Source organism: Doryrhamphus excisus, linkage group LG10 (assembly GCF_037039965.1).
Source record: "Doryrhamphus excisus strain RoL-2023G ecotype Guam linkage group LG10, RoL_Dexc_Guam_v1.1, whole genome shotgun sequence".
In the NCBI taxonomy this organism is placed as follows: domain Eukaryota; kingdom Metazoa; phylum Chordata; class Actinopteri; order Syngnathiformes; family Syngnathidae; genus Doryrhamphus; species Doryrhamphus excisus.
The window spans coordinates 12816932-12844836 of NC_136366.1; the positions used below are offsets into that span (position 1 = coordinate 12816932).

At 40.8% G+C, this 27905-nt stretch overlaps 1 protein-coding gene and 1 long non-coding RNA gene across 2 annotated transcripts in view; one reads left to right on the forward strand and one right to left on the reverse strand.

Moving 5' to 3' along the window:
- The window catches only part of LOC144901101 (uncharacterized), an 88480-nt gene that overhangs the window by 55611 nt on the left and 4964 nt on the right, over window positions 1-27905 (reverse strand). Inside the window, exons 2-4 of the long non-coding RNA XR_013629271.1 lie at window positions 25620-25671; window positions 23420-23508; window positions 21732-21828 (exon numbers count right to left, since the gene is read on the reverse strand). This is a non-coding gene — a long non-coding RNA (uncharacterized LOC144901101). The remainder of the gene's footprint in view (window positions 1-21731; window positions 21829-23419; window positions 23509-25619; window positions 25672-27905) is intronic.
- Window positions 11509-27884, forward strand: glis3 (GLIS family zinc finger 3). Its single transcript, XM_078794142.1, has 10 exons — window positions 11509-11806; window positions 13451-13589; window positions 14778-15849; window positions 21651-21812; window positions 21895-22005; window positions 23205-23334; window positions 23453-23525; window positions 25431-25564; window positions 27617-27739; window positions 27817-27884. The coding sequence occupies exons 1-10, from the start codon at window positions 11509-11511 to the stop codon at window positions 27828-27830; spliced, it is 2256 nt and encodes a 751-aa protein (XP_078650268.1). The 3' UTR covers window positions 27831-27884.

Below are 27905 nucleotides of genomic sequence, written 5' to 3' on the forward strand. Positions count from 1 at the left end.
ATGTAGACTGTCATGCTGTAATGAAAAGGTAAAGACGAGCAAGCGGTGGCGGCGGCGGCACTGCCGTAAATAAGACTCGGCGCATGAGGAATAATGACAGGAGTTTAATGTTCAATTAGATTAAAAGGCTCTCTGACACAAAAGCAGGATGCTGAGTGCACTGCTCAATGAGGCCGCACGAGACATTGATTAACGCTAAACAGATCTATTATTCCCGTGCAAGGTAGCAAACAACAGCTCTACTTGACGCCGTGACAAAGCAGCTCCTTTTTCTGTGCAGACATGTCCGCCGCTCCCAGCAGGTTAATAACCATTAACATCAGACTGGCCGCTAACGGGTGAAATAACCCTGCAGTCTCTATGGAGACTTATCAAGGACATCCAGGGAGAGTTAGGTACAAATTTAAAAACGCTGTAAAAGTACTATATTATGCTTAGTGCTTGACTGAAGTGGAAAAAGTGTTATTTTTAAAACCTTACACTCTGTAGTAAACATTTACCGTTGATTTAAAGACTTTATAACAACTTTGATATGCCCATTATTACAGTAAAGCTTATTATTTTTAGCTTGTTAATAATATAATCTATAGTTTACTTACTGGAACATGATTAAATGTCACGAAAACCTTTTAATTTTAATACCAGGCACAATGAAAACGCTGTAAAAGTACTATATTATGCTTAGTGCCTGACTGAAGTGGAAAAATTGGTATTTTTAAAACCTTACACTCTGTAGTAAACATTTAACGTTGATTTGAAGACTTTATGACAACTTTGATATGCCCATTATTACAGTAAAGCTTATTATTTTTAGCTTATGTTAATAATATAATCTATAGTTTACTTACTGGAACATGATTAAATGTCACGAAAACACTTGAATATTAATACCAGGCATAATGAACACGCTGTAAAAGTACTATATTATGCTTAGTGCATGACTGAAGCGGGAAACTACTCAGCTATTCTATTTCCTTGCCAGAGGCATTGATTAAATGATTATATTTTGTGTGAACACACATGCACCCACACACTGAATTCTATCTGGATTCAAACTTTTTGCTTCTTGGCATAAAATAATCTGACTCTTTTTTTTTTAGTAACAAAGAGAACCATTCCCAGTCGCTTTCATCAGTTCAGCTCCGCTAAAAGTATAATAAAAGTGTTGATGTGTAAAAATGTCAGCAGACAATAGCATACATGTGTGGGCGTTCCTGCATTCCTCCACACAAACGAGGTCTAATAATGAGAACAACACAAGTGTCTATCAAATCCTCATTTGCTGCAAAGCATCACAAGTTGCATGGCTCTAATTGCAAAAAAAAAAAAAAAAAAGTTAATTAACTAGGTGAGCCTTGGGGGGGCTCTTACAAAAACGCCTCCCCAAGCAACGGCAGAGAGCCAGAATGACCCCCCCAGGCTACATCAGACCTGCTTACTGATACAGAAAATGTGATTGCTTTTCATATTTCGCTGCAATTTTCACCTCAGGACAAGTCAGTCAGAACACATTAGAATATATATAAATATAAAGTTTAAAAAGGGTAAGGAGGGGCAGTGCACGGGGGCATTAGCTTGCTAAATGTTAATGAATGGCAGGGAAACATTATGAAACTACAGCCAATGTGAATTAAGGCTACAGTCACGCTTGTAGTTTGCTAGGCTGATCACAAAAAAAAACAACATACTTTTATTTTGGTTTGGTTCACTTTGGGTTAACACTGCTATTTTAATCATGGGAATAATAAACATAAATAATTCATTAGCTCCCAAAAACATGCATGTTTCCAAAGCAAGCAGGGAGTCAAAAAAGCATGGAGCCACGTTGAAAAAATATTCTGTCTATAAATGGCTGGGATTGAATGAGATAAAGTCAGGACCTGATTGGACAAGATTCATGACGTACAATTCATTCATTCATTCATTTTAAACCGCTTTTCCTCACGAGGGTCGCAGGGGTGCTGGAGCCTATCCCAGCTGTCTTTGGGCGAGAGGCGGGGTACGCCCTGGACTGGTGGCCAGCCAATCACAGGGCACATATAGACAAACAACCATTCACACTCACATTCATATCTATGGATAATTTGGAGTCGCCAATTAACCTAGCATGTTTTTGGAATGTGGGAGGAAACCGGAGTACCCGGAGAAAACCCACGCATGCACGGGGAGAACATGCAAACTCCACACAGAGATGGCCGAGGGTGGAATTGAACCCTGGTCTCCTAGCTGTGAGGTCTGCGCGCTAACCACTCGATCGCCGCGCAGCTAGACTATGGTCATTATTAGTCAAAACATATTGAAATATAAGTGATATGTAGTATTCTGCTCACCAGGCGGCAGTAATAACACAAAATGGCATGTTTGACATGATAGAGTGGGAAAAAAAAAACATTCCCCTCCCATTCCATGTGGAAGTGGTAAGTTTTTGGCTTCTTAAGTTTAGAAGAAATCAATTTGAGACTAACTGGTTAGCTCACTAGCTAGCTACCTAGTAAAAAACACAAACGGCTGTTTTATGCTCCAATTATGAAAATATTCAATTTCTTAACATTGACTCCTGTTTCGCAGAAACCGGAGTACCCAGAGAAAACCCACGCATGCACGGGGAGAACATGCAAACTCCACGCAGAGATGGCCGAGGGTGGAATTGAACCCTGATCTCCTAGCTGTGAGTTCTGCGCGCTAACCACTTAACCGCCGTGCAGCTAAACTATGGTCATTATTAGTCAAAACATATTGAAATATAAGTGATATGTAGTATTCTGCTCACCAGGCAGCGGTAATAACACAAAACATTAAGACAGCCATGGCATGTTTGACATGATAGAGTGGGAAAAAAAACATTCCCCTCCCATTCCGTGTGGAAGTGGTAAGTTTTGTGGTAAGTGGTAAGTGTGTGTGTGTGTGTCTAGTATGGAGAGTGGGAGGGAGGTGCTTTCTTTGTAATTATTTTTCTTTTTAATTGTGGTAATTGTTTTTAATTCTGTAAAGCACTTTGTGTTGCATGTCTCTGCAGGAAAAGTGCACTACAAATAAAGTTGATTTGATTTGAATGCACGTATTGAGCATTTTATCTGTTATATTTGTCATTTCTGCTAGCTTATTGCTGCCATTTTAACACTGGTAAGTGTCTCTGCACTAGAGTTTGCTCACATGTGGACCGAAAACCCCATCTCTTAAGTTTTGGTCTACTGTAGAGAACTTTGGAATGACTGCGTTCACACTAGACCAAAGGCACCAGAGTTCATTTTAACCAAAGGAAACATGACAGGTGAACTCACCCTGAATATTTGTTGGAGTACGGGAGGCAGATTGTGTGTGTGTGATGTGTATAATAACACCATCTATATGGAAATACAAGGAACGCCCTTCAGAGGATCGAAAAACCATCCCTTACCCTAAAGCGCTTTTCCATTTTTTTGAGGGAGGGGGTCTCATGAGCTTCACACCATTAGAGGACGCGCTAATGAGGACATTTGTTTTGGATACACGAGTCTGTCCGTATAACTAACAGGAAGTCGGCTGCCCCCTCCTCGCCCCTGTATGTCAGACATGTCTCCTTTTTGTCAGAGATGCATGCCCGTCACCTCCTTGTTAGGGTGACAGTAGAAGAAAACTAGGAGAAGACAAATGATGTGCTCCCCGCTGCCCTGCTGTGTGGCCTATGACCCTCCGCTACCCCCCCGTCTACCTGAGGAGACATGCAACATTCACTATATAGCCGACAAAACATATTTATATTGCATACAGGCCTCACAGCACATATAATAGCGATGCCAGATAATATTTTATGTATTTCACATAAAATATATATACTGGTAGTGAACAGTGAGGTCATCTCAGGCTAAAATATGCATGAGACATTGTTGTCTAGCTGGTATAATGTGCTATGAAAGTATAACAAGTATGTATCTATGAGGAGTATGTTTGTATAGGGGTTATTCTTGAATTAATAACTGTGGAAAAAAAGAATGAATACTATATGACACGTTCTCCGACTGCACAACTGTGAGGAAAAATATCGGCACTCATGCAACAAAATATGGCGGAGATAACAGTTGTGATGATATGGACACCACATGATTTTTAGATGTCAATACATATGGTTTGCAATAGAACGGTTTATTCACATGGAGTAATTTCACTCCGGCTTCGGAAGCAAAACAGAAGGAATTCTAGGAACTTCCCACGCTAATTAATACATGTGACGGTGGCAGACACCGTACGTCCTAAATTCCCGTGGTTGGTTAGTGTTATCTGTGTAGCAGAAACAGCACATCAATAATTTTACTTTCGCTGCAAATCACTTTAGAGCAAATAGAGTTTTTTTATGTTTATTTATTGAATAAATGTTTTAATTGGTGGAGATTGTTTTTGTTTGTTTTGCACTATAATGTTACTTTGCGGGCCAAAAACAGACAGATCATGCAGATTATGCATACATGCTGCTCTATATTGGTTGTGATGGGTTATTTCTATTTGGATCATAGTTTTTAATCCCAAAAATGAAATGTGAGCTGGCCAAGTTGATCCGTTTATCATAGGTATAGTTTAATTCATTCATTTTCTACGAGGGTTGCGGGGGTGCTGGAGCCTATCCCAGCTGTCTTCGGGCAAGAGGCGGGGTACACCCTGGACTGGTCACCAGCCAATCACAAGGCACATATAGACAAACAACCATTCACACTCACATTCATACCTATGGACAATTTGGAGTCGCCAATTAACCTAGCATGTTTTTGGAATGTGGGAGGAAACCGGAGTACCCGGAGAAAACCCACACATGCACGGGGAGAACATGCAAACTCCACACAGAGATGGCCAAGGGTGGAATTGAACCCTGGTCTCCTAGCTGTGAGGTCTGAGCGCTAACCACTAGACCGCTGTGCCGCCCGTATAGTTTAATTATAATGCACAACAATCACAACAGTGCACAATATGCTGAAATGCATCCAAAAACAAAAAAATGGGTGCTATTCACTTAGCAGCGATCAGGAAGACGCAAATGATGCAATGTTTAATTATGCTGTGTTAATTAGATTTTACACTTCTGTCATTTGCCCACGTAGTAAAAAATCTACAATATAACTCCAACATATTTGCAGTAAAAGTTAAAGTATGAGTTTTTCCAAACAATAACTAATAATGAGTGTGGACTGACCTCATTATGAAAGCCCTGAGAGCGGCCATTAGCAGGTGGCATGCCATCCACCGTGTTGTGGGCTTCCTGACACATGATGGGTGTCCTCTAGGTAGTGTCCTCGCACTATAACATAGAGGGTTGCTAAAAAAAGCAGTGTTGGGTTTGGGGGGGTGGGGGGGTGCTTCGCTCTTAATGACCATCTGCTCAAAAGTGCAACGTTTTTTTAATGAAGACGGATGTAGGTAGCATCTGACCGGGGGGAGACTCCGGGTAGGGGTCTCATGACACACCCATGTCCGTCTATGTCGTCAATGAACCTTCACCACCACACCCAAGAGAGAGAGAGAGAGAGTTCCAAATTGTACCAAGGCCATTGCAGACCTGTGGATAATTTAGAGTCGCCGGTTAAGCTAACATGCATGTGGGTTTGTTAGCGAATGTGGGAGGAAGTGCTACTTTAGCTAGCACTCAGCCACTCTTAATGAGACATGTCCTATATGTTCATTTAGATGCTTTGATGTTGCTGTTTGTGTTTTTATCATTAATAGAGCTAGATCCATCATGCTTTCACACCCATGCACCCATGCACCCATGCACCCATGCACCCATGCACCCATGCACGGTGGCCGAGCTGTTCAATTCCACCCTCTGTGTGGAGTTTGCATGTTCACCCCATGCATGCGTGGGTTTTCTCCAGGTACTCTGGTTTCCTCCCACATTCCAAAAACAAGTGTTTATATGATTTGGGGGTTTTGGGACCCCACCCAAAAGGGGAGGAATTATATTGTAGAATTAATCTGTCAGGGCTGCATGGCGGACGAGTGGTTAGCGCACAGACCACCATCTCTGTGTGGAGTTTGCATGTTCTCCCCGTGCATGCGTGGGTTTTCTCCGCGTACTCCGGTTTCCTCCCACATTTCAAAAACATGCTAGGTTAATTAGCGACTCCAAATTGTCCATAGGTATGAATGTGAGTGTGAATGGTTGTTTGGCTGGCGACCAGTCCAGGGTGTACCTCGCCTCTCTTCCGAAGACAGCTGGGATAGGCTCCAGCACCTTGTGAGGATAAGCGGTATAAAATGAATGAGTTATCTGATCGTCTCATCACAGCCTTAACAACACCCAAGCTTACAGCACTCGCACCCCTGAGGCTTTACCGCAGTGCTAAAATTAAAAAGGAGGCCTGCGGCCATATGCTATGGTGTCAGCGGTACTTGTATTAGTCATCCTGTTTAAATACACACCATGTAGGGTTAAATAAAGCAGCTCCCCTACCAGGCTTGTTGATGGATGGATGGGTGGATGGAAGATGCACAGACATCATCATCTTAAGGCTTGCCAGTGACAGGAGTGAAGATGAATGGGAGGTGGAGTGGAGTATTGATGGGGTTTAAGATGGCAAAAACATTGAAATGGCCTCAAAACCTCAGCTCTGTTTATTTTCTTACATGGTATTTGTAGTATACTTTTTTTCTACCAATTTCCAATAGACTTTAGGCCAAGACTGAATATAGTCTAATGCAGGGGTCTCAAACACGCGGCCCACTAGTTTGAGGCCCCCGCCTTGATAATGAAAGTTTAATGTTAGTGCGGCCCGTGCAAGTTTGATATGGATGCTGTATGGTATCATGTACCCAGAAAAAATTATTATGTTTGATTAATGTTCATGTTAAAGGTTAAATAACTGTTAATAGTTATCCTCCCTATCCGTGTGGAAGTGGTAAGTTTTTGGCTATTTAAGTTTAAAGGAAATAACTTGAAGGCTACCGTTTAGGTCGCTAGCTCTCTAGTTTGCGAGTTAGCATGTGTCTCAAGACCCTGCAGTTGTGCAATATGTTGTAAATAAAAAGAGTATAAATGTGACTATAGTCGTGTTTTGTCATGTCTACAGGGCTCTAATAATGCTTTGTTAATTTTAATCTGAAAAAAATAATTTGTCTACCCACCAACTATATGTGGTTTCTTAAGTTTTTATTATTTGCCATTTTATTATTATAATATTTATTTATTTGTTACTGATTGATTGATTTTATTTTGTGCAGAAAAATAAAAATTAAGATATTTGAGAACAGTGGAATGTTTTATCAGAGTTTTTCTTGTAGAAAATTGGAACCAAAGCAAAGTTTATTCATTTTTCTGTTTTTAATAAATGCGTTTTTTTTGGGTTTTTTTGAAAACCTGATTCGGCCCAGCCTCGCCCAGACCCTAGCGCCAGTCGCCCCCAGGTAAATTGAGTTTGAGACCCCTGTCCTAAAGCCTTTTTTTATTTACAACATATTGCGCAACTGCAGGGTCTGTGACACATGCTTACTCACAAACTAGAGAGCTAGCAACCTAAACAGTAGCCTCCAAGTTATTTCCTTTAAACTTAAAAAGCCAAAAACTTACCACTTCCACACGGATAGGGAGGATAACTATTAACAGTTATTTAACCTTTAACATGAACATTAATCTAACGTAATATTTTTTTCTGGGTACATGATACCATACAGCATCCATATCAAACTTGCGCGGGCTGCACTAACATTGAACTTTCATATCAAGGCGGGGGCCTCAAACTCGTGTCCGGTGGGCCACATGTGGCCCGCGGGCCGCGTGTTTGAGACCCCTGCTTTAGGAGGTCATCCAAACACAATGACCATCATAGAAAATGGTCAAAATGTGAAACTTAACAAAAGTTTTTATGCTTTAGTGCCTGTTGCTCTCTCATTTATGACGTAATAAACTATAAACCAGCCTCAAAATAACAACACAGTTTATTATGTGATATCAGTATGACCCACACAGTATCTGTCTCTTCTTCTGGAAAGAGCGTGTGTCGCCATTATGAAGAGGAATGCGGCCGATACATTGACATCTCCCACACTTAGCCCTCTCTTTAAAAGGATTGACTCAGCTTTCACTAACCTTGGAAGCGTTATTAGCGAATCAAAAGCAGATTAATTAATCACACGGACCTACATTACCTTAAGTGACTACCGCAATATAACTTCCAGAGGAATGGCCTCCCCGTTCCTGACACACCGAAGGGAATGGTTGCGGCGGCACCGCCGGGAGTGTCGATATTGTCGCCTAAATGGGTGCTATAAGTGGTGGAGAGTCTATTAGTGCATTAATCTTACTGCAAGGCTTTTAACAAATGCTTCACTTTTATGAATCATCTGCAGATCTGCACCTACAGTAGATCACTTCTTGGCCTTTTTTTTTTCTCCCAACATATTGTACTGAAAAAAGGTGAAGAAATCGAGAGCATTGCTGCAGGCATATGGATGTTGACTGGAAAGAGTGAACATGTGTGATGCGGGGGGTGCTGGAGCCTATCCCAGCTGTCTTCAGGCGAGAGGCGGGGTACACCCTTGACTGGTCGCCAGCCAATCACAGGGCACATATAGACAAACAACCATTCACACTCACATTCATACCTATGAACAATTTGGAGTTGCCAATTAACCTAGCATGTTTTTGGAATGTGGGAGGAAACCGGAGTACCCGGAGAAAACCCACGCATGCACGGGGAGAACATGCAAACTCCACACAGAGATAGCCGAGGGTGGAATTGAACCCTGGTCTTCAAGCTGTGAGGTCTGTGCGCTAACCACTCGCCCGCCGTGCAGCCTAGATACAGTATATAGTAAGCCTATTCAGCGTATACTGCAATCAGTACAACACCGGCAGCCTATCCCAGCAGTCTTTGGGCGAGAGGCTGGGTACATGCACCCTGGACTGGTTGCCAGCCAATCACAGGGCACATATAGACAAACAACCATTCACACTCACATTCATACCCATGGACAATTTGGAGTCGCCAATTAACCTAGCATGTTTTTGGAATGTGGGAGGAAACCGGAGTACCCGGAGAAAACTGCAAACTCCACACAGAGATAGCCGAGGGTGGAATTGAACCCTAGTCCTGAACCAACTCGACGGCCGTGCCGCCCTTCCAAGCAATTAATCCCTGTTTTTTTCAGTCTCTGTCTTGTATATGTAAAAACACACTATTAAGTATAAGTTCTATTATTATTACAATAAGTATTACACTATTAAGTATAAGTTCTATTATTATTACAATAAGTATTACACTATTAAGTATTAAGTTCAACCAACATCACATCCATTATACTTGTTTTGGGTAGTGCAGGTGGAGCTTGTCTGACATGTGACATTGGCTGCTTTGATGTATTAATACCACCCCCTGTTGTAAAAATGTGCAGGTGTACCTAATATTGAGTCTAGTGTACTGATGTACTAATGCTACCCTCTGTTGGCCATAAAAGGGAACGTTTCTCATCCCAGCAGCTGCAAGTCTATGGGGGCTTTGTGAAGTCATATTTAGATTTTTATTTTTTTGTCAATTTAATGGACCAGCGGTCACTATTACTTTACTTTACACAAGATAAAAAAAATATATAATAATAATGATAATAATAATACATTTTATTTGTATAGCGCTTTTCAAAATACTCAAAGACACTTGGAATGGAGTTGAATAAAAGCAAGTAAACAGACTAAAAGATACATTAAAATACAGCATTTATTCGGTAATACACAGCTAAAACAAGAGTAAAAGCGGGGCACATGTTATGCTATTTTGCACAGCATATTTATATATAACTGTACACATCTAATGACATCCAATACAAAAGTTGCTTTAAAAATTCTGCCTAACCCTGCTCAGTTTAAATTGAAGGTCATTTTTGTGGTTGTTTCTAATAATCTGGTCACTATCGGTGAAAATGAGCAAGCAAAATATGATGCAGTTAATATATAATCACATACAACCTAAAAGCATTGATACGTATTGCCATGTCATTAGTATTCCATACATGCACGCGTCTATTTAATCTGTCAAACTTTATTTTTCCTCATTATGCCATTTCCACACTGTGGAGCAGTTCCAGCGTTTGCTCCTCCATTTGAGAAACATAGTTGGTTTCCATGCCAACCACGAGTGCAATCTCCGGAGCAAACACTCAGCAAAGACCAGTAGAAATTAATGACTTAAATAGAGGTTCGAGCAAACCATGGAAGAAGGTTTTAAAAGGCAGCAAACGAAAAAAGAGCCGCTTTGACTTTGAATGTTACTGTATTGACGTCTCATTTCTGGTCTCTATTTCCAAGGATTCAAGGATATTGGAGTCAAACAAATAGATAAATATCAGAATGACTTGAAAATTCTACACAACTCAATACGCTGTCCAATATCACCCAGAGTAACTTTCAGGTGTTTAGCCAAATCACCACAAGTCAAATCTCAAGTCAAGACAAGAAAGGTTGAATCAAGTCTGAAGTTGTAGGCTTGAATTTTTAAAAATCCTTACAAGGCATAAGCCCAGTTTATTCATTCATTCATGAGGGTTGCGGGGGTGCTGGAGCCTATCCCAGCTGTCTTCGGGTGGGGTACACCCTGGACTGGTCGCCAGCCAATCACAGGGCACATATAGACAAACAACCATTCACACTCACATTCATACCTATGGACAATTTGGAGTGGCCAATTAACCTAGCATGTTTTTGGAATGTGGGAGGAAACCGGAGTACCCGGAGAAAACCCACGCATGCACGGGGAGAACATGCAAACTCCACACAGAGATGGCCGAGGGTGGAATTGAACCCTGGTCTCCTAGCTGCGAGGTCTGTGCGCTAACCACTCGTCCGCCCTGCAGCCTTTACTCAACATACTCACTGAAAAGTATTTTCAAGTCATCAGACTAAAGTCTGAGTCAAGTCCTGAGTCACTGATGCCAAAGTCCAAAAGTTAAATTGCAAGGCTTTGCTGCTATTGTCACTTTGTGTCCAAAGCCATCTAGTTTTTACCAGATAATATTTGTACATGAGTATTACTGTGTTTTGGGAGATTTAGCTCCAAATGCAAAGTACAATGAAGCGAAGTCACTCCTCTAGTTCCTGTGTAGGTTGTATCAAAGAAAATAAAAAAAACTAGCTGGAGACACAAAAGAGTGAGTGACGCTGAGATTGCTCAGTTGCCACTCACACCCATCCCAACTTGGGGAAGCACAAACCCGCCTGCATGTTGCACTTCTGGTGTTGCTCACTTAGAGTGGAGGAGGCTATTGTGACATATGTCACCCGAGTGAACGGCCACAACAACATTAAGTAAGTGGATGCTCTCCTTTTAAAGCAGATTTTCCAGAATTATTTAGTGAATCTTCTTTGCTCTTTCACTTTTCTGCATTTTTATATTTTATACATGCTAATGTTTAAAATTCACTAAGATGATTTATTATTATTTTGTTGTCTTCCTTCTGATTGAAGGTTTTGCAGGTCCAAGCTAAAAATTATGCTGTCTGATCAGAAAGGTCCGTGAACTGACATCATGAGCTTCCTCTGACCAGTGAGTCTCAACCATGAGCGGAAAAGGTTGCCAGCTCATGGTGTCGCCATGTACCGTGTCCCCATCGCTAAGGAAGATCAGCAGGCACGGGTCCCAATCCGTCAAGGCACCCGCAGCTTCCCCTCACTGGGAATGTCCCCCCTTCCCAGGCGTGGACAAGCCTACCACCGGGAAACAGAGCGGCAGCCACATCGCCCTGCCGAGTCTGAGCCTCCGCAGGAAGGTGTTGACTAATGGGAAGCATGGCACTAAGCTCTCATCCCTGCACCAGACGGAGCTTCCGGACACGACCATGCAGAGAGGTAACTGGAGTGAAGACCTCCGGCAAAGGCCAAATTATCATAATCCTAATCTGCATAAAATTCTGTGTAATAGCTTTTGCATAATCCTTAATCTGACATTATCTTAACGCAGGGGTCTCAAACATGCGGCCCACGGGCCAAATGTGGTCCGCAGGACACTATAGTTTGAGGCCCCCGCCTTGATATGAAAGTTTAATGTTAGTGCGACCTGCGCAAGTTTGATATGGATGCTGTATGGTATCATGTACCCAGAAAAAAATATTATGTTTGATTAATGTTCATGTTAAAGGTTAAATAACTGTTAATAGTTATCCTCTCTATCCGTGTGGAAGTGGTAAGTTTTTGGCTATTTAAGTTTAAAGGAAATAACTTGAAGGCTACCGTTTAGGTCGCTAGCGCTCTAGTTTGCGAGTTAGCATGTGTCTCAAGACCCTGCAGTTGCGCAATAAATTGTAAATAAAAAGAGTATAAATCTGACTATAGTCGTGTTTTGTCATGTCTACAGGGCTCTAATAATGCTTTGTTAATTTTAATCTGAAAAAAATAATTTGTCTACCCTCCAACTATATGTGGTTTCTTAAGTTTTTATTATTTGCCGTTTTATTATTATTATTATATTTATTTATTTATTACTGATTGATTGATTTTCTTTATTCTTGGTTTATTTTTCATCTTATTTTGTGAAGAAAAATAAAAAGTAAGATATTTGAGAACAGTGGAATGTTTTATCAGAGCTTTTCTTGTAGAAAATTGGAACCAAAGCGAAGTTTTTAAAAAAAAATTGTTTTTAATAAATGTGTTTTTTTGGGGTTTTTTTTTTTTGAAAACCTGATGCGGCCCAGTCTCACCCAGACCCGAGCTCCAGTGGCCCCCAAACCCCAAATTGAGTTTGAAATCCCTGGCTTAACGTGTTTATAAATGTGTTTTTTCAAGCACACTTCCTTTCAATCATCTGACGCCCAGCATTCATGCCAACCATAGTTTGTCTTCAACGTGAAGCTGAAATAACCTTTGCAGATTTAAACGTTTCTTTTCCTCTGAGGTCCAGGTCCTAGCGGGTCCCGCATCCAAAAACCCCAAACCCTATTCGTCTTCAGTGAAGCTGAAATTAGCGTCATGTTTTCTTTTTTTTATGTGTTATTTTCTCAAGTTGTTGCGCCTTCACAGAAGTACCCCTACCCCTACAAGCTGAAGACAGCTTGCCAGTTGTTGGTTTTTTTTGGCTAGTTTTTTTTCAAGGTGCAGCCCCTCATTGGAAGTTCTCCGGCGTACAAAAACACAGCAGAAGAGGTTTAAATATGTAATCAACCAAGCAAAACACAATCACCTACTTCTCACATTCCCACTCCGTGCGGTCATACAGGCTGACCTCTTTGAGCTCTCATTTATTGATAATTAACCGAGCATAAAGCTGTTGCCTAAAGTCAGTTTGTTCAAAGTGTGTGGAAGCTGAACTGAAGTCATTAGTGATTAACACGGCACAAGGTTGTCTTTGCCCGCTCGGATTACCAAGGGAAATTCTCGAGCAAAAAACAGACTTAAGATGTATATTTCTTTGGATAGGGAAGGGGTAGAAAAAGTCCTTAAACCAGCTTGGTTAACTTCCATTATGGAGACAACGTTTATTCATTCTGAGGCTTTTGTGACCATCAGGTTGTGCCGTCTCCAGGCCTGGCATTGAGGTTCTTGGACATCCAGCTACTTCAAACCTAACAGTGACCAGCATCCCAATGTCAATCCATTCATACGATGTCACGTCAAGAGCGGCTCATCACCCTCCACTTGATGCCAGGTGTGCGACACTGACATCAGCAAGTGCACCAAAGAATATGGGTGTTGTTATAATGGTAATGCTAATGGTAATGGTTTTATTTCATTTGAACATGCATCAGATAACAATTGAGTGCATCCCATAATCAGTTCACAGTTCCACATGTCCAAAAGGAGTAGGAAGAAGCAAAGCTTATTAAATCCTACCCCTCCATCTGGCACTTTTACAATCAGTAACTGTTACATTTGTTCACTTCCTGCTTTCCATAATACAGTTTAAGGTTTTTTGTTTTTTTTTTAATAATGTACCTCGTACCGAAGTACGATAATAAAGGTTCCTTACAGATAAATAGAGCAGAGGAAACTAAATATAATACAATATGCTAGACATGATTGGAATTTTGGCACAGCCAGGATTTTAATATTTTTAAAAAACAATCCAATTACATGCTAAACCATTAAATATCATTAAAAACAAAAAACAGCTTACATGTGTTACAGGTGACTAAGTAAATGGTTTGTGATTGTTTTATTAATTAATTGGTATGTTACATTTGTTCACTTCCTGCTTTCCATAATACAGTTTAAGGTTTTTTGGGGGGGGGGTTTAAATAATGTACCTCGAACCGAAGTACGATAATAAAGGTTCCTTACAGACAAATAGAGCAGAGGAAACTAAATATAATACAATATGCTAGACATGATTTGGATTTTGGCACAGCCAGGATTTTAATATTTTTTTTAAAAATCCAATTACATGCTAAACCGTTAAATATCATTAAAAACAAAAAAAACAGCTTACATGTGTTACAGGTGACTAAGTAAACGGTTTGTGATTGTTTTATTAATTAATTGGTATGTTACATTTGTTCACTTCCTGCTTTCCATAAAACAATTGAAGGTTGTTTTTTTTTGTTTTTGTTTTTTTAATAATGCCTATATGACTATACAATGACATAATGTGTACCATAGTAAGTGTTCCTTACATAGTGATATATATAGCACATCATGACTGGTTCAAGACTCTTCATCCTTGTATTTAGCAAACATTAACTGCTTGTATTGTTTCTATGCTATGGCTGTTTAACGTAGTCCTAGCATATCAGTATTACAAATGTACTTCTTCCCTGAGATCATATTTCTCCTCTCTTGTAGAGAAGTATTGGATGACATTTTTAGGTAATTGTTATGTATGATGATTGTTTTTCAGGTCCTTGCTATCCAGAGAATCCCTGGCGTCAACCACCCTCAGTCTCTTCGAAACCCAGTCGGTGTTTAGCAGCAGGCACGACTGGCCGTTTGGCTACCGCGTGCTCCCTCCACTGGGACAGGCGCCATGCTGCACCCAGGCCGGCGAGGGCGGCGAGCAACTCGGCCTCCCACCAGGCACGGCCATGTCTGGCACGACGGCATCAAGCGCATCAGCTTCCCTGCCCTCGTACCTTTTCACAGGGGATTCCGGTAGCCCCAGACAACCAAAGAAGAGAGCGCTTTCCATGTCACCGTTGTCTGACATGATGGGGATTGATTTCAACTCCATCATTCGCACCTCGCCTACGTCACTTGTGGCTTACATCAATGGCTCCCGAAGCTCACCGGCCTCCCACCCAACACTCTCTCCTGTCCACTCCGACGGTTATGGCCACTTCTTGGGGGTAAAGGGCTCCTGGATCCCTCAGCCTCATTCCCACTTTGTCCCTAACTCCTCACATACTCTTGCTCCCCTGGACGAGTGCACAAAAGTTCTCGAAGAAAGCGCCATTCTGGAGAATCACGCTAACATGGTAGTGGAGCACAGGACTTCAGAGACCAGTAGACCAGAGGCTAGGAACATTCTGCCACCTCTGCAGCTACAACCAGGACAACTGACTGCTCAAGAATCAACCGTTCCTCAGGGACCACCACCACCTTACCACTCCCATCAGCACATCCACCACCTTCCCAGAAGTTATCACAAGATAAAGACTCAAGATCTGCTAAGCCAGGGTCCACCCCGGTATGGACTCGGCTTTTTACCCCAGGTCCCAATGCTGGAGGAAGAAGAAAGTGAACTGGAAGACTACGGGTCCAACTGCTGCATGTGGATGGACTGCAGCGCCGTCTACGACCAAAAGGACGAGCTGGTGAGGCACATAGAACAGATACACGTGGACCATAGGAAGTCCGAGGACTTCACGTGCTACTGGACGGGCTGTCCTCGCAATCGTAAACCCTTCAACGCCCGTTACAAGCTTTTGATCCACATGAGGGTCCATTCAGGAGAGAAGCCCAACAAGTGCAAGGTACAACTTTGTTTCAAACAATCAGACAGTATGCATAAGACTATTATTTTAAAAAGTTACAGCAGCCAAATACCTAATTAGCATCGTACCATCCTACTTTTCAGCCTCCTTTGGTTGAAGTACCGGTCTCCAAGGTCCAAAACTTTGCCTTGATGCTGGGATTTAGCATTTAACAGCACTTTTAGTAAGACCTACTGGGAACATGCCGCTTTAGTGCTATTGAGCTGTGTTTTCCATGACTGTCTCTGACAAGGGCGGCACAGCGGTCGAGTGGTTAGCGCGCAGACCTCACAGCGAGGAGACCAGGGTTCAATTCCACCCTCGGCCATCTCTGTGTGGAGTTTGCATGTTCTCCCCGTTTTCTCCGGGTACTCCGGTTTCCTCCCACATTCCAAAAACATGCTAGGTTAATTGGCCACTCCAAATTGTCCATAGGTATGAATGTGAGTGTCTATATGTGTCTATACGTGCCCTGTGATTGACTGGCGACCAGTCCAGGGTGTACCCCGCCTCTCGCCCGATGACAGCTGGGATAGGCTCCAGCATCTTGTGAGGAAAAGGTAGAAAATGAATGAATGAATTTAGTAAGACCTACTGGGACCACGCCACTTTGTGTGTCTGTAGCTTTAATGCTATGACTGTCTCTGACAAGGGCGAGTGGTTAGCACGCAGACCTCACAGCTAGGAGACCAGGGTTCAATTCCATGGAGTTTGCATGTTCTCCCTGTTTCCTCCGGTTTCCTCCAACATTCCAAAAACATGCTAGGTTAATTGGCGACTCCAAATTGTCCATAGGTATGAATGTGAGTGTGAATGGTTGTTTGTCTATATGTGTCCTGTGATTGGCTGGCGACCAGTCCAGGGTGTACCCCGCCTCTCGCCCGATGACAGCTAGGATAGGCTCCAGCATCTCGTGAGGAAAAGCGGTAGAAAATGAATGAATGAATTTAGTAAGACCTACTGGGAACACGCCACTTTGTGTGTCTGTAGCTTTAGTGCTATTGAGCTGTGTTTGTCCATGACTGTCTCAGACAAGGGCGGCACAGCGGTCGAGTGGTTAGCGCGCAGACCTCACAGTTAGGAGACCAGGGTTCAATTCCATGGAGTTTGCATGTTCTCCCTGTTTCCTCCGGTTTCCTCCAACATTCCAAAAACATGCTAGGTTAATTGGCGACTCCAAATTGTCCATAGGTATGAATGTGAGTGTGAATGGTTGTTTGTCTATGTGTGCCCTGTGATGGGCTGGCGACCAGTCCAAGGTGTACCCCGCCTCTTGGCCAAAGACAGCTGGGATAGGCTCCAGCACCCCCGCAACCCTCGTGAGGAAAAAGCGGTAGAAAATGAATGAATGACTGTTATGTTGGTTTTATAGATGGCTTATGTGTTAGCTGTGTTAGCTCACAATGATTGTGGTGATGCAAAAAACTCCAAACAAAGTGCTGTGCTGCCTCTGCTAACACTTTAGAAGTTACAAAATCCGTCCTCATTCCACAAAAACCTGCAAAACTCCAAGCTATTAAGCGTTTCCCCAAGAAGCGCTATTGTGCACTTTATACACTTTTTACATATCGAGTGTAACTCCGCACTTGTCCGACATGAAAGATGCCATATATTGCATACAAAAACATAACATTAAGGAACACTAACGTCAGCAACGTTAGCATAGCTACATGGACAGTCATATTTTAACAGCAACATCATGCTAGGTTAGCCTATACCCGAAATAAAACCAACAGATAGTTGGCAGAAACCCATTTTAAGATGTTTAGCAAAGCCTGTTTGTGTTATTTGTGTGTTTTGTTTTTTTTTTACAAAGCGTGGCATATTGTCATATTACATTTTTTTAAGTACATTTTGCATAACAGGGGAGGGCACAATCAGTCATGAAATGAACCAGGAAGTAGCCTGCTCCCTGACAACTAACAGATTAACAAAAAATATGGTGCTTTTCCTTTTTCTACCTTTTTCTATCCTCTTCTCTTTTAGACATACTGCAAATGTTTCACTTCCTATTTTCTTTACATTTGTTATCAAATATTCCAAATTGTCTAGACTCCTCTTTTTTTGGGGGGGGCATTCCTTTTCACTCCTGCTGGGAAATTACATCGGGACATAGATGACTAATACACAAACCTCTGGCCAGACACGCTTCATGTGTCCGCCATCAACCAGTCAATTATTAACAACGTGGCATAGCGGCAGGCCGACCTTTTGTGAGAAAAATCTTCACTTATTAGTCGAAGCCATTGTTGCCATGGGGCTGCAAGCACTGCTGACTTCAATGAAGCAGTTCATTTTCTATTATTATTATCTTTGCTGTAAAGTGATTTGGGCATACTGGAACATATTTCTTTTATGCCAAATTTGAGCGTTAGATCACATTTTCTAGGTCCTGCATATATGGCGTGATTATATACATCTACGCCCGCTGATATGAGAAAGAGGTGCCTTACACCTGACTGTACATTAAAAAGCCATCACTTTGTTTGATTGGCAGGTGAAGAAAAGGCTGTGTGCGGTGAAGAAAGTACAAGCATCAGGAACAATGACGCTGCTCTTGTTACACGCTGAACATAAAGAACAAGCCCAGACTTGTACCCTGCCATGCTATTGTGTCTTTGATGCTGTTGGAGCAGTTGCTTAACAGACTGGTTGGTCTATTTGTGTGTGTCACTGTGTTTGAAGAGTTAGCTTCAGTCCAAGGGAATTTTAGGCTATGTTGTAGAGGTGCTCGATATTGGCTTTCTAACCGATATACGTATGGTATGCTAATGTCCGACATTGTCCAGCAGCAGCAGTTTTTCCCTCAGACTAATGTCATCGAGTGCTGGATGCATTTCACGAACAACACGCTCTGTGCAAAATAAGACCCATACTGGAATATGTAATATAAAGTTATAGAAAAAAGGTCAAAACCGACTCTTGACACCTCTTCCCCTGAGGTGTGATATTAGATTATTATAGAAGTATTAAAGGAAGACATCTTACTCGCCCCTTGAATAATCAGCGTTTTATGTCATGTACTGCATGACGGGTCGGACTTCAGTTCTTATTTCCGTGTGTTTTCACATTGTTTTGTGTGTTGTGAAAAGTAAATATTCTAAATACATATACACTCAAAACTGTGTATTCAAAATGATGTGGTGTCATTGAACACAACGCCTTATTGCTCATAATGCTTAAAGTGTTAAGCAAATAGATTTTCAGACATGTGTGCTATATCTTAGCATTATTTAAATTTGGAGTTCATTTGGAGCAGTTAATACATACAAATATACAAAATTATGTCCTTTTGTTCATAAAGTACTGTAAAAATGGCATATTTCACACTTAATTGCAAATAGTGATTAATCATTATTAATTAATTTGAAAACTGATTATCCATCTATCTTCTTTTTATGCCGCTAGTGTCGTAGTGTTGTGGGGGTACGCTGGAGCCTATCCCAGATGACTTCAGGCAAGACGCGGGGTACACCCTGGTTTGGTCGCCAGCCAATCACAGAAGCTGTGATTAATTTGATTAAAATTTATAACCACTTGACAACTACAGCCCAGAGAGAATTAACCTCTCGTTAAAGAGGTAAAGCCTGCAAACTCAAACTGGCTCATATTAGTACATTTCTTGAGTAGTAGTGCTTATCCAGTCCTGTACACGTCAGGACTCAAACCCGCAACCACATAAGGTGCCGGGGAGTATACGTTCAATACGTTCCAGAATATCCATACATCTGCATGACTGCATCAAAATGTCTTTACATATACATAATAAGGTGTCCATTATAATGTCAAAGAGGTATTTATTGAATGGTGTTTATTATTGTGTATATTTTGGGTTACCTTTATTAAGGTGCATGAGACACCTCGGCAAACTGCATACCTCCCCGATGTAAATCAGCTTTATTATGTATGTAAAGAATATTACTTTGTCATTTGGTGCTACCATTTCCATTTCTTTCATAATTTGCCTATAAACATGTCCAAACAAATCATTCTGGTCGAATATAAATTCATCCAGAAAAAGATGTGGTTCGCTGAGGAGTACCATTAGTGAATAATAAATGACCAAGAGGTATGAGTATGTGAGGAATTCCAGTCTCGGTGCAGCAATAACGAAATAGGACACGCTCTGTGTATTTTCTCCATAAGGAGGAGGACATTCCAGCTGCCCCCTGCAAACAGGAAGTACATCTTTGTCCTGAGTTTGCATATTTTAGCTGTGAAGTCACAGGGTTTGCATGATGCTGCAAAAAAATCTGACTTCATGGCTAATTATAAGATAAAAAACATAGCATTATAATCCTTACAAAGGCGGAATTGTTTTATGTTTTTTTGATGGCGCAGGTCTACCTAATATGGTAGCCAGTTAGTGTATATCAGGGGTCTCAAACATGCGACCCGGGGGCCAAATGTGGCCCGCAGGACACTAGTTTGAGGCCCCCGCCTTGATATGAAAGTTTAATGTTAGTGCGCCCCGCGCAAGTTTGATATGGATGCTGCATGGTATCATGTACCCAGAAAAAATTATTACGTTTGATTAATGTTCATGTTAAAGGTTAAATAACTGTTAATAGTTATCCTCCCTATCTGTGGGGAAGTGGTAAGTTTTTGGCTATTTAGCTTAAAGGAAATAACTTGAAGGCTACCGTTTAGGTCGCTAGCTCTCTTTGTGAGTAAGCATGTGTCTCAAGACCCTGCACAATATGTTGTAAATATTGAGTATAAATGTGACTATAGTCGGGTTTTGTCATGTCTACAGGGCTCTAATAATGCTTTGTTAATTTTAATCTGAAAAAAATAATTTGTCTACCCACCAACTATATGTGGTTTCTTAAGTTTGTATTATTTGTCGTTTTATTATTATTATTATATTTATTTATTTATTATTGATTGATTGATTTTCTTTATTCTTGATTTGTTTATTTATTTTTCATCTTATTTTGTGAAGAAAAATAAAAAGTAAGATATTTGAGAACAGTGGAATGTTTTATCTGAGCTTTTCTTGTAGAAAATTGGAACCAAAGCGAAGTTTTTTTTTTTTTTGTTTTTAATAAATGTGGTTTTTTTGTTTTTTTTGGGGAAAACCTGATGCGGCCCAGTCTCACCCAGACCCTAGCTCCAGTGGCCCCCAAGTAAATTGAGTTTGAGACCCCTGGTGTATATGGAAAAGTAGATTAATGCAATTTATTTAGCCTGACAGAACAAAAAAGACAGTGCACTGATATTTGTATAAATGCTGACCCCTCCTGGCTGCCGGATGGACTAATCTTAATAATAGTTCATATTTAGATGACCAAGGCAATTCAATTGAATACTCCTGACATTAGTAACATCTGAATGCCTCATTCAATGACACATTAAATGAACAGTTTGTAGGTATTATATTATGTTCTAAATCGCATCATTATGCATATGATCTGCTTTGTGTCGCCGCGTCGCTGCAGCAATATGATGGTTCTGCATCATTATCCAAAAAATGTAATTTAAATCCTTGCATAGAGATATTAAACATATGCTATTATTACATGAAAGTCAATGTCAGGCAATGAGGACTTGCTTGGTATTAGCTACGAGTGTTCATAGGGGATTAAATGAATGTTTGTGGTTTTTTTACATTTGCATTTCCACCCACACAACAAGGCCGAGCAGCTTGTGTGAGTGAAATCCAGAAAGCTCGCAGTGCAGCTCAGAGGAGGACAAAAAGAGGCTGAGGTCCTCCTCCATGAAACTCTCTTAATAAATATATGCAAGAGAAATACCGCACAATGTGATATGGTACTACAATCTTTTTTTTTTTTCTGCAGTTCAAGGGCTGCAAAAAGGCTTTCTCTCGCCTGGAAAATCTCAAGATCCACCTGCGTAGCCACACGGGGGAGAAGCCGTACCTGTGCCAGCACCCAGGATGCTCCAAGGCGTTCAGCAACTCCAGCGACAGAGCCAAACACCAGCGTACCCACTTGGACACCGTGAGCGGCACAGACTCTATTCAACAAAACACAGAGAGAGGTCATTTCAATGGGACATAACGATTTGTCTTTGGGTGTACAGAAGCCATATGCTTGCCAAGTGGCAGGCTGTGCCAAGCGCTACACTGATCCCAGTTCCTTGAGGAAGCATGTCAAGTCCCATTCTAGCGCAGAGAGACAGTTACGAAAGAAGGTAGGAAGCTGGATGACTCTGTGATACAAACAGGCCATAACATTAGGTACACCATTTTTCGAGTTGTTGACTCGTATAGATCTTCCAGAATGTGCACCTATTCGGCTGTATTTCTTTGGCGGAAATGGTCTGTTTTAAGGTATTCCACCCATGGCCCGCCTCCAGAAACGCCCGCTCCGCTGTGGTTGGTCAAACTCCCGAGTGCTTAGAAGGACTTCTGGTGTTGTGCCGCTCGCTGCGAACCCAAGTATAATGCTACACAGACAACCATGACTTACACAGGACACTGAGAAATTATTACTTACTATACTGTTCGCAGCTAGCTGCACAAACCGGAAGTCGTTTTAAGTACTTGCGAAAGTGACCAACCACAGTGGATTAGGCGGGTGGAATAGATTAAAATAAACTGTTTTCGCAGGAAATTTCGATATCCAAAGAAATACAGCTGAATAGGAGCACATTCTGGAAGATCTAGTATACGAGTCAACAACTCAATACAGAAGTACAGAAATACAGTAGATTTTTTTCCCAGTAAGAACAAAGCTACACTGGATAAATAATTAAACAAATATAAATGTATAAACCATGCATTCACTGAAATTGAATTCAAATACAATTTTCCTCTCTGGTCAATAGAATACATATTTTTGCATTTACTTTACATATGTACGCTGCACCTGCAAAGTGATCTAATGATCTGCCTTTGCAATGATAATAATACGTCAGTTTTGATTGACACTGACCCTCGGCCATCTCTGTGTGGAGTTTGCATGTTCTCCCCGTGCATGCGTGGGTTTTCTCCGGGTACTCCGGTTTCCTCCCACATTCCAAAAACATGCTAGGTTAATTGGCGACTCCAAATTGTCCATAGGTATGAATGTGAGTGTGAATGGTTGTTTGTCTATATGTGCCCTGTGATTGGCTGGCCACCAGTCCAGGGTGTACCCCGCCTCTCGCCTGAAGACAGCTGGGATAGGCTCCAGCACCCTTGCGACGCTCGTGAGGAAAAGCGGTAGAAAATGAATGAATGAATGAATGATTGACATTGTCAAAGACACAGCACATGAGGGACGCAAAATATAATAACAAACATACTTCTACATTAGTATCTCATTAGTATTAGTATTGTATCGCATCAGTGTCCCCTGAGTGTTCATCTGCAGCACTAATACCGATGGTCTATGTGTTATTTCCTGTAGATGAAATCCACAGTTGATGTGACCCAGCACCCACTAACAGACTGTTTAACCATCCACCATCTGCACCCGAGCCTCTCTCCGCCAGACAACTTGACAGCATCCTCCGGAGCTACTCGTGAGCCATACTCATGTAAGCAGAAGCTGTAGTCTTGAATAGATTTTTTACCATATGTAAAGCAACGATTCATAACTGATAGGATATCCATTAGACTTACACAGTTTTGGTCGACCAATCTCTTTTTCCTCAGCCTCGAAGCAGCCACAAAACTCCTCCCACAATCCCAGCTTGACTCTGATGCGTACCCTTCAAGAAAATCACAGGTAATCACAGGTTTTTTTTTCCACAGTGTTGTTTTCATAATACAGCAGTTAAAATTATAATATTGCCATATTATTATATTTAATACATGCAAATAAACATAAGAAAATGAGTCAATTCTAATATTTTGCCCTTTCGTGTGACTAAGAGTACACATATTGGATACAATAAAAAAATCATACTAAAAATATAATTTTAACAATAACAATCTTGTGTAAAGTGAATGCATTCATGAAAAAAATATATCTATATTTAATTTAAAATGTTTTTTATCAAAATTGTGCGTCACATTATGATTTTTTACTATTTTTTTAAAACTATTTTTGCACTTCAAACCTTGTGCGGTACTGGTAGTATAATTACAATGCATTTTTGTACTCATTTTATGTGTTTATTTTTTTTGTACTCTTTATTTTACAGTGGAATCTTAGTTAGCATCCGCCCCTGGTTAACATGTTTTTTGCTTCATGTCAAAAAATGTACGCTGGCGTATAATATGGTGCACATCTTGTTGTGTTCTTCCTTGTTGGCATGCTATATACATTTATATGTATTTCTAATTGTTTTCTGCATGTAATTATAATTAATTACTTTTGTGTGATTTGGATCTTCTGGAAGGCATTGACAATGCTTGCCATTTTAATTTATTTATATTCATATTTTATTTATCTATCTCATTTTCCATCCATCCGTTTTCTATGCCGCTTATCGTCATTCGGGTCGCGGGGGTATGCTGGAGCCTATCCCAGCTGACTTAGGGCAAGAGGCGGGGTACACCCGAGATTGGCCAATATTATCATTTTATATTAGATTATTTTAATATTTGTTATTGCACTGTTAGTGCCATGGTACATGCTGAGCATTATTTGTGATCGACGCAGGTTCAATTCCAGGTTAGTAACCCATGAGACTTGTGTAATGCCGGTCTCAAGCACGGATCCAAAGGAAGGTTGCATCAGGAATGGCATCCAATAAAAATGAAGCCAAACAAAACCACGGTTTGGATGTGTGGAATATGCAGGAGCCTAATTTGCCGTCTTTCTTTGTACGAAAAGGATTTCTGCAGCCAGATGCTTCAAGGCTCCTCATTGGCAGTGATTGTTCTCCTACCAGCAGTCGGCCGTGAACACGCACTGCGGGATTCTGGGTAGACAATCAGAGGCCATGAAAGCAGACCTCGCTTTGCCTCATTGGCCAAGAGTCCACACCAATGAGGCAAAGCTGGAATTAATGAATGCTATCGCACTGACTGAAGTGTCTGAGGAATTCAATAAGCAAATTACCAAATCTAAAATACTATTCATACTCCAGTGGGACAGAGAGAGATGGAATTACTTCACAAAGGTTAAATCAATTGTAAAATCCTTGTTTGCATTTTGTTCCGACTCCTTTCCTGGACTAATTTTTGCGTTCTAATCCTTTTTGTGTGATTTGTGTGAAGATTGCAACAAAGCCCCGACTACAGAACAGATGCTTTCACGGTTAAGGAGCCCATTCCTTTGCAGTTTTACAGAGATGTAATAATAATAATAATAATAATAATAATAATAATACATTTTACTTGTATAGCGCTTTTCAAAATACACTTTACAGAAAAATTGAGTTGAAAAAAAACAAGTAAACAGAGTAAAAGATACGTTAAAATACAACATTCATTGGTTAATACACAGCTAAAACATGAGTAAAATCGGGGCGGGGCACAGCAGTCAGGTATAAAAAGTTAGACATTAAAAACAGATTTAAAAAGGTGGGTTTTTAGTTGTTTTTTGAAACTGGGAAGGTCAGGGCAAGCACGGAGTGAATGGGGCAAAGAGTTCCAGAGGGTGGGGGCAGCGATGGAGAAAGGCTCTGTCACGTATCATGTATGTCATGTATGAGAATTATAGCCAAATTTAAATCTTTCTCAGGTTTGGTGATCATCGGCTCTTCTGCGATGACCCCTACCCACCTCTCCCTTGCCTCCCACATCCTCCTGACGGGACATCTCAAGACATGAAACAACGTGGTCTGGCCCCTGACCCTGCAGCAGACTACAGCCCAGGTTGGCGTATGTATTACTCCTAAATCTTAGACCAGGAGTCTCAAACTCAATTTACCTGGGGGCCATTGGAGCTAGGGTCTGGGCAAGGCTGGGCCGCATCAGGTTTTCTAAAAAAAAAATAAAAAAAAAAAAAAAAAAAAAAAGCATTTATTAAGAACAGAAAAATATACAAACATTTTCAGTGCTTTGGTAAAAGCTCTGATAAAACATTCCACTGTTCCCAAATATCTTAATTTTTATTTTTCTGCACAAAATAAGATGAAAAATAAATAAACAAATCAAGAATAAAGAAAATCAATCAATAAATAAATATAATATTAATAATAAAATGGCAAATAATAAAAACCTAAGAAACCACATATTGGGTAGACACATTTTTTTTTCAGATTAAAATTAACAAAGCATTATTAGAGCCCTGTAGACATGACAAAACACGACTATAGTCACATTTATACTCTTTTTATTTACAACATATTGCGCAACTGCAGGGTCTTGAGACACATGCTAACTCGCAAACTAGAGAGATAGCGACCTAAACGGTAGCCTTCAAGTTATTTCCTTTAAACTTAAATAGCCGAAAAACTTACCACTTCCACACGGATAGGGAGGATAACTATTAACAGTTATTTAACCTTTAACATGAACATTAATCAAACGTAATAATTTTTTCTGGGTACATGATACCATACAGCATCCAAAGCAAACTTGCTCAGGCCGCACTAACATTAAACTTTCATATCAAGGTGAGGGCCTCAAACTAGTGTCCTGCGGGCCACATTTGGCCCGCGGGTCGCATGTTTGAGACCCCCGTCTTAGACATTAAAGAGGGTATAATTGTAATAACTGTACAATGGAAATCAAAAAACAAAAGGATTCACTCCACCCCGTTCATGCCATTGTTCTATAAAACAAACGCACCAAGGTGGTGAAACCAATGCACAGAGTGAACCCTCTTTTTGCCTTCTCAAAAGCAAGAAACAAGGAAATACAATACATGCACATGGGAATGGATTGAGGCTGGCAAAATTATAGAGTTCACAAAATCATGAATTTATTATCATCATTTCGCAAGAACTTGTGACACCCCCAGGGTATGTACATGTTGTTGCAAGTTTCACATGTGAGGAGTCTATTAGCAAGCGTGTGGGCGGCCGTTTGAGCAGATATGTCACGCTCTCTGTTTCTTTTTGCGTGTGTGTGTGTGTGACTGTGTTTCTATCATTAGTTCCTGTTGGACTTTTATTTTGGATTTCTGGTTCCTGTGTTGGCACCATATGCTGCAACTTTACTTTCCTCCTGAAGCCGGCAGGACATCTGTTTCTTGTTTTTAATTGACACTACGTTTGAGTCATTTCTCCTTGCGAGTTATCGCTATTTATGTTCTCGCTTTTTCTATTTATGCACTTTGCATCCTACAGCCTTGCTCCTGTGATGATTCGTCCTCAGATATCCACAATTTCAGTTAGCAAGTCTTGGTTGGGTTTTTTTTTTAGCCTCCTACTATTTTTGCCACAGAATTAACACTATACCTGTAGAGAAAACTCCACTTCTACCTCCTTATTACCATCAACAGCATCAAACAGGGGGAAAAAGTGGGCTAATAAATTGACAATAAAAGCACAAATACTGCAGATTTCAGAAAACAACAGATGGAATGATACAGCACTCTACAAGAAGCAATGACGTCTGTAAAATTCAATAATTTTTTTTAAATGCCAAAATTGTTACAACTATAATGATGAAAATGGTAATATTAATGATGATTATAATAATGGTGATAATAATAACAATAATAATGGTAATCATGATAAAGATTATAACAATAATGATAATGATAATAACAATAATAATATTACAATGATAATAATAACAGGGGAAAACAAGACTGCGGCATGAACATGATTATATCTTGCAAAAAGTGGTAGGCCTACTCCTTTTGGATACAAATGTAAATAATGGAAAGTTATATTTTGATTGATGTAAGAAATGCACTGTAATGTTTCATATATTTGCCCCAAAAAAATATTACTTACAATATACTCTCTAATGCAGAGCTCTCAGGGCCAATGGAGGCTCTCTATTGTTACGACGGGCTGGACGCTTCCGGTCACCTGATGCGGGGAGACGACGGGGTTAATCCCAACAACGAGCAATCACCTCTTGCCTACAACGCAGGTAATTTTAGAAAAAAAAAGTCTGACGATGAGCTCTTTATTGCCACAAGTTATCTCAATGCGCATCTGGACCTGCAGGGTTTGATGTCTAAGCATCAGGAGGAGACTTCCTCAATGTGATGGATGCCCCCCCTGTAACCACGCAGAAGAGTGAACCTAGCCCACAT

What these genes read in the sequence shown, in the direction of transcription:
- glis3 (XM_078794142.1), top strand. Translation starts at nt 11,509, where the DNA reads ATGAGCGGAAAAGGTTGCCAGCTCATGGTGTCGCCATGTACCGTGTCC. An exon ending in CATGCAGAGAGGTAACTGGA is followed by an intron (nt 11,807 to 13,450) that starts GTGAAGACCTCC and finishes TGTGACCATCAG; the next exon opens with GTTGTGCCGTCTCCAGGCCT. An exon ending in ACCCTTCAAGAAAATCACAG is followed by an intron (nt 23,526 to 25,430) that starts GTAATCACAGGT and finishes AATCTTTCTCAG; the next exon opens with GTTTGGTGATCATCGGCTCT.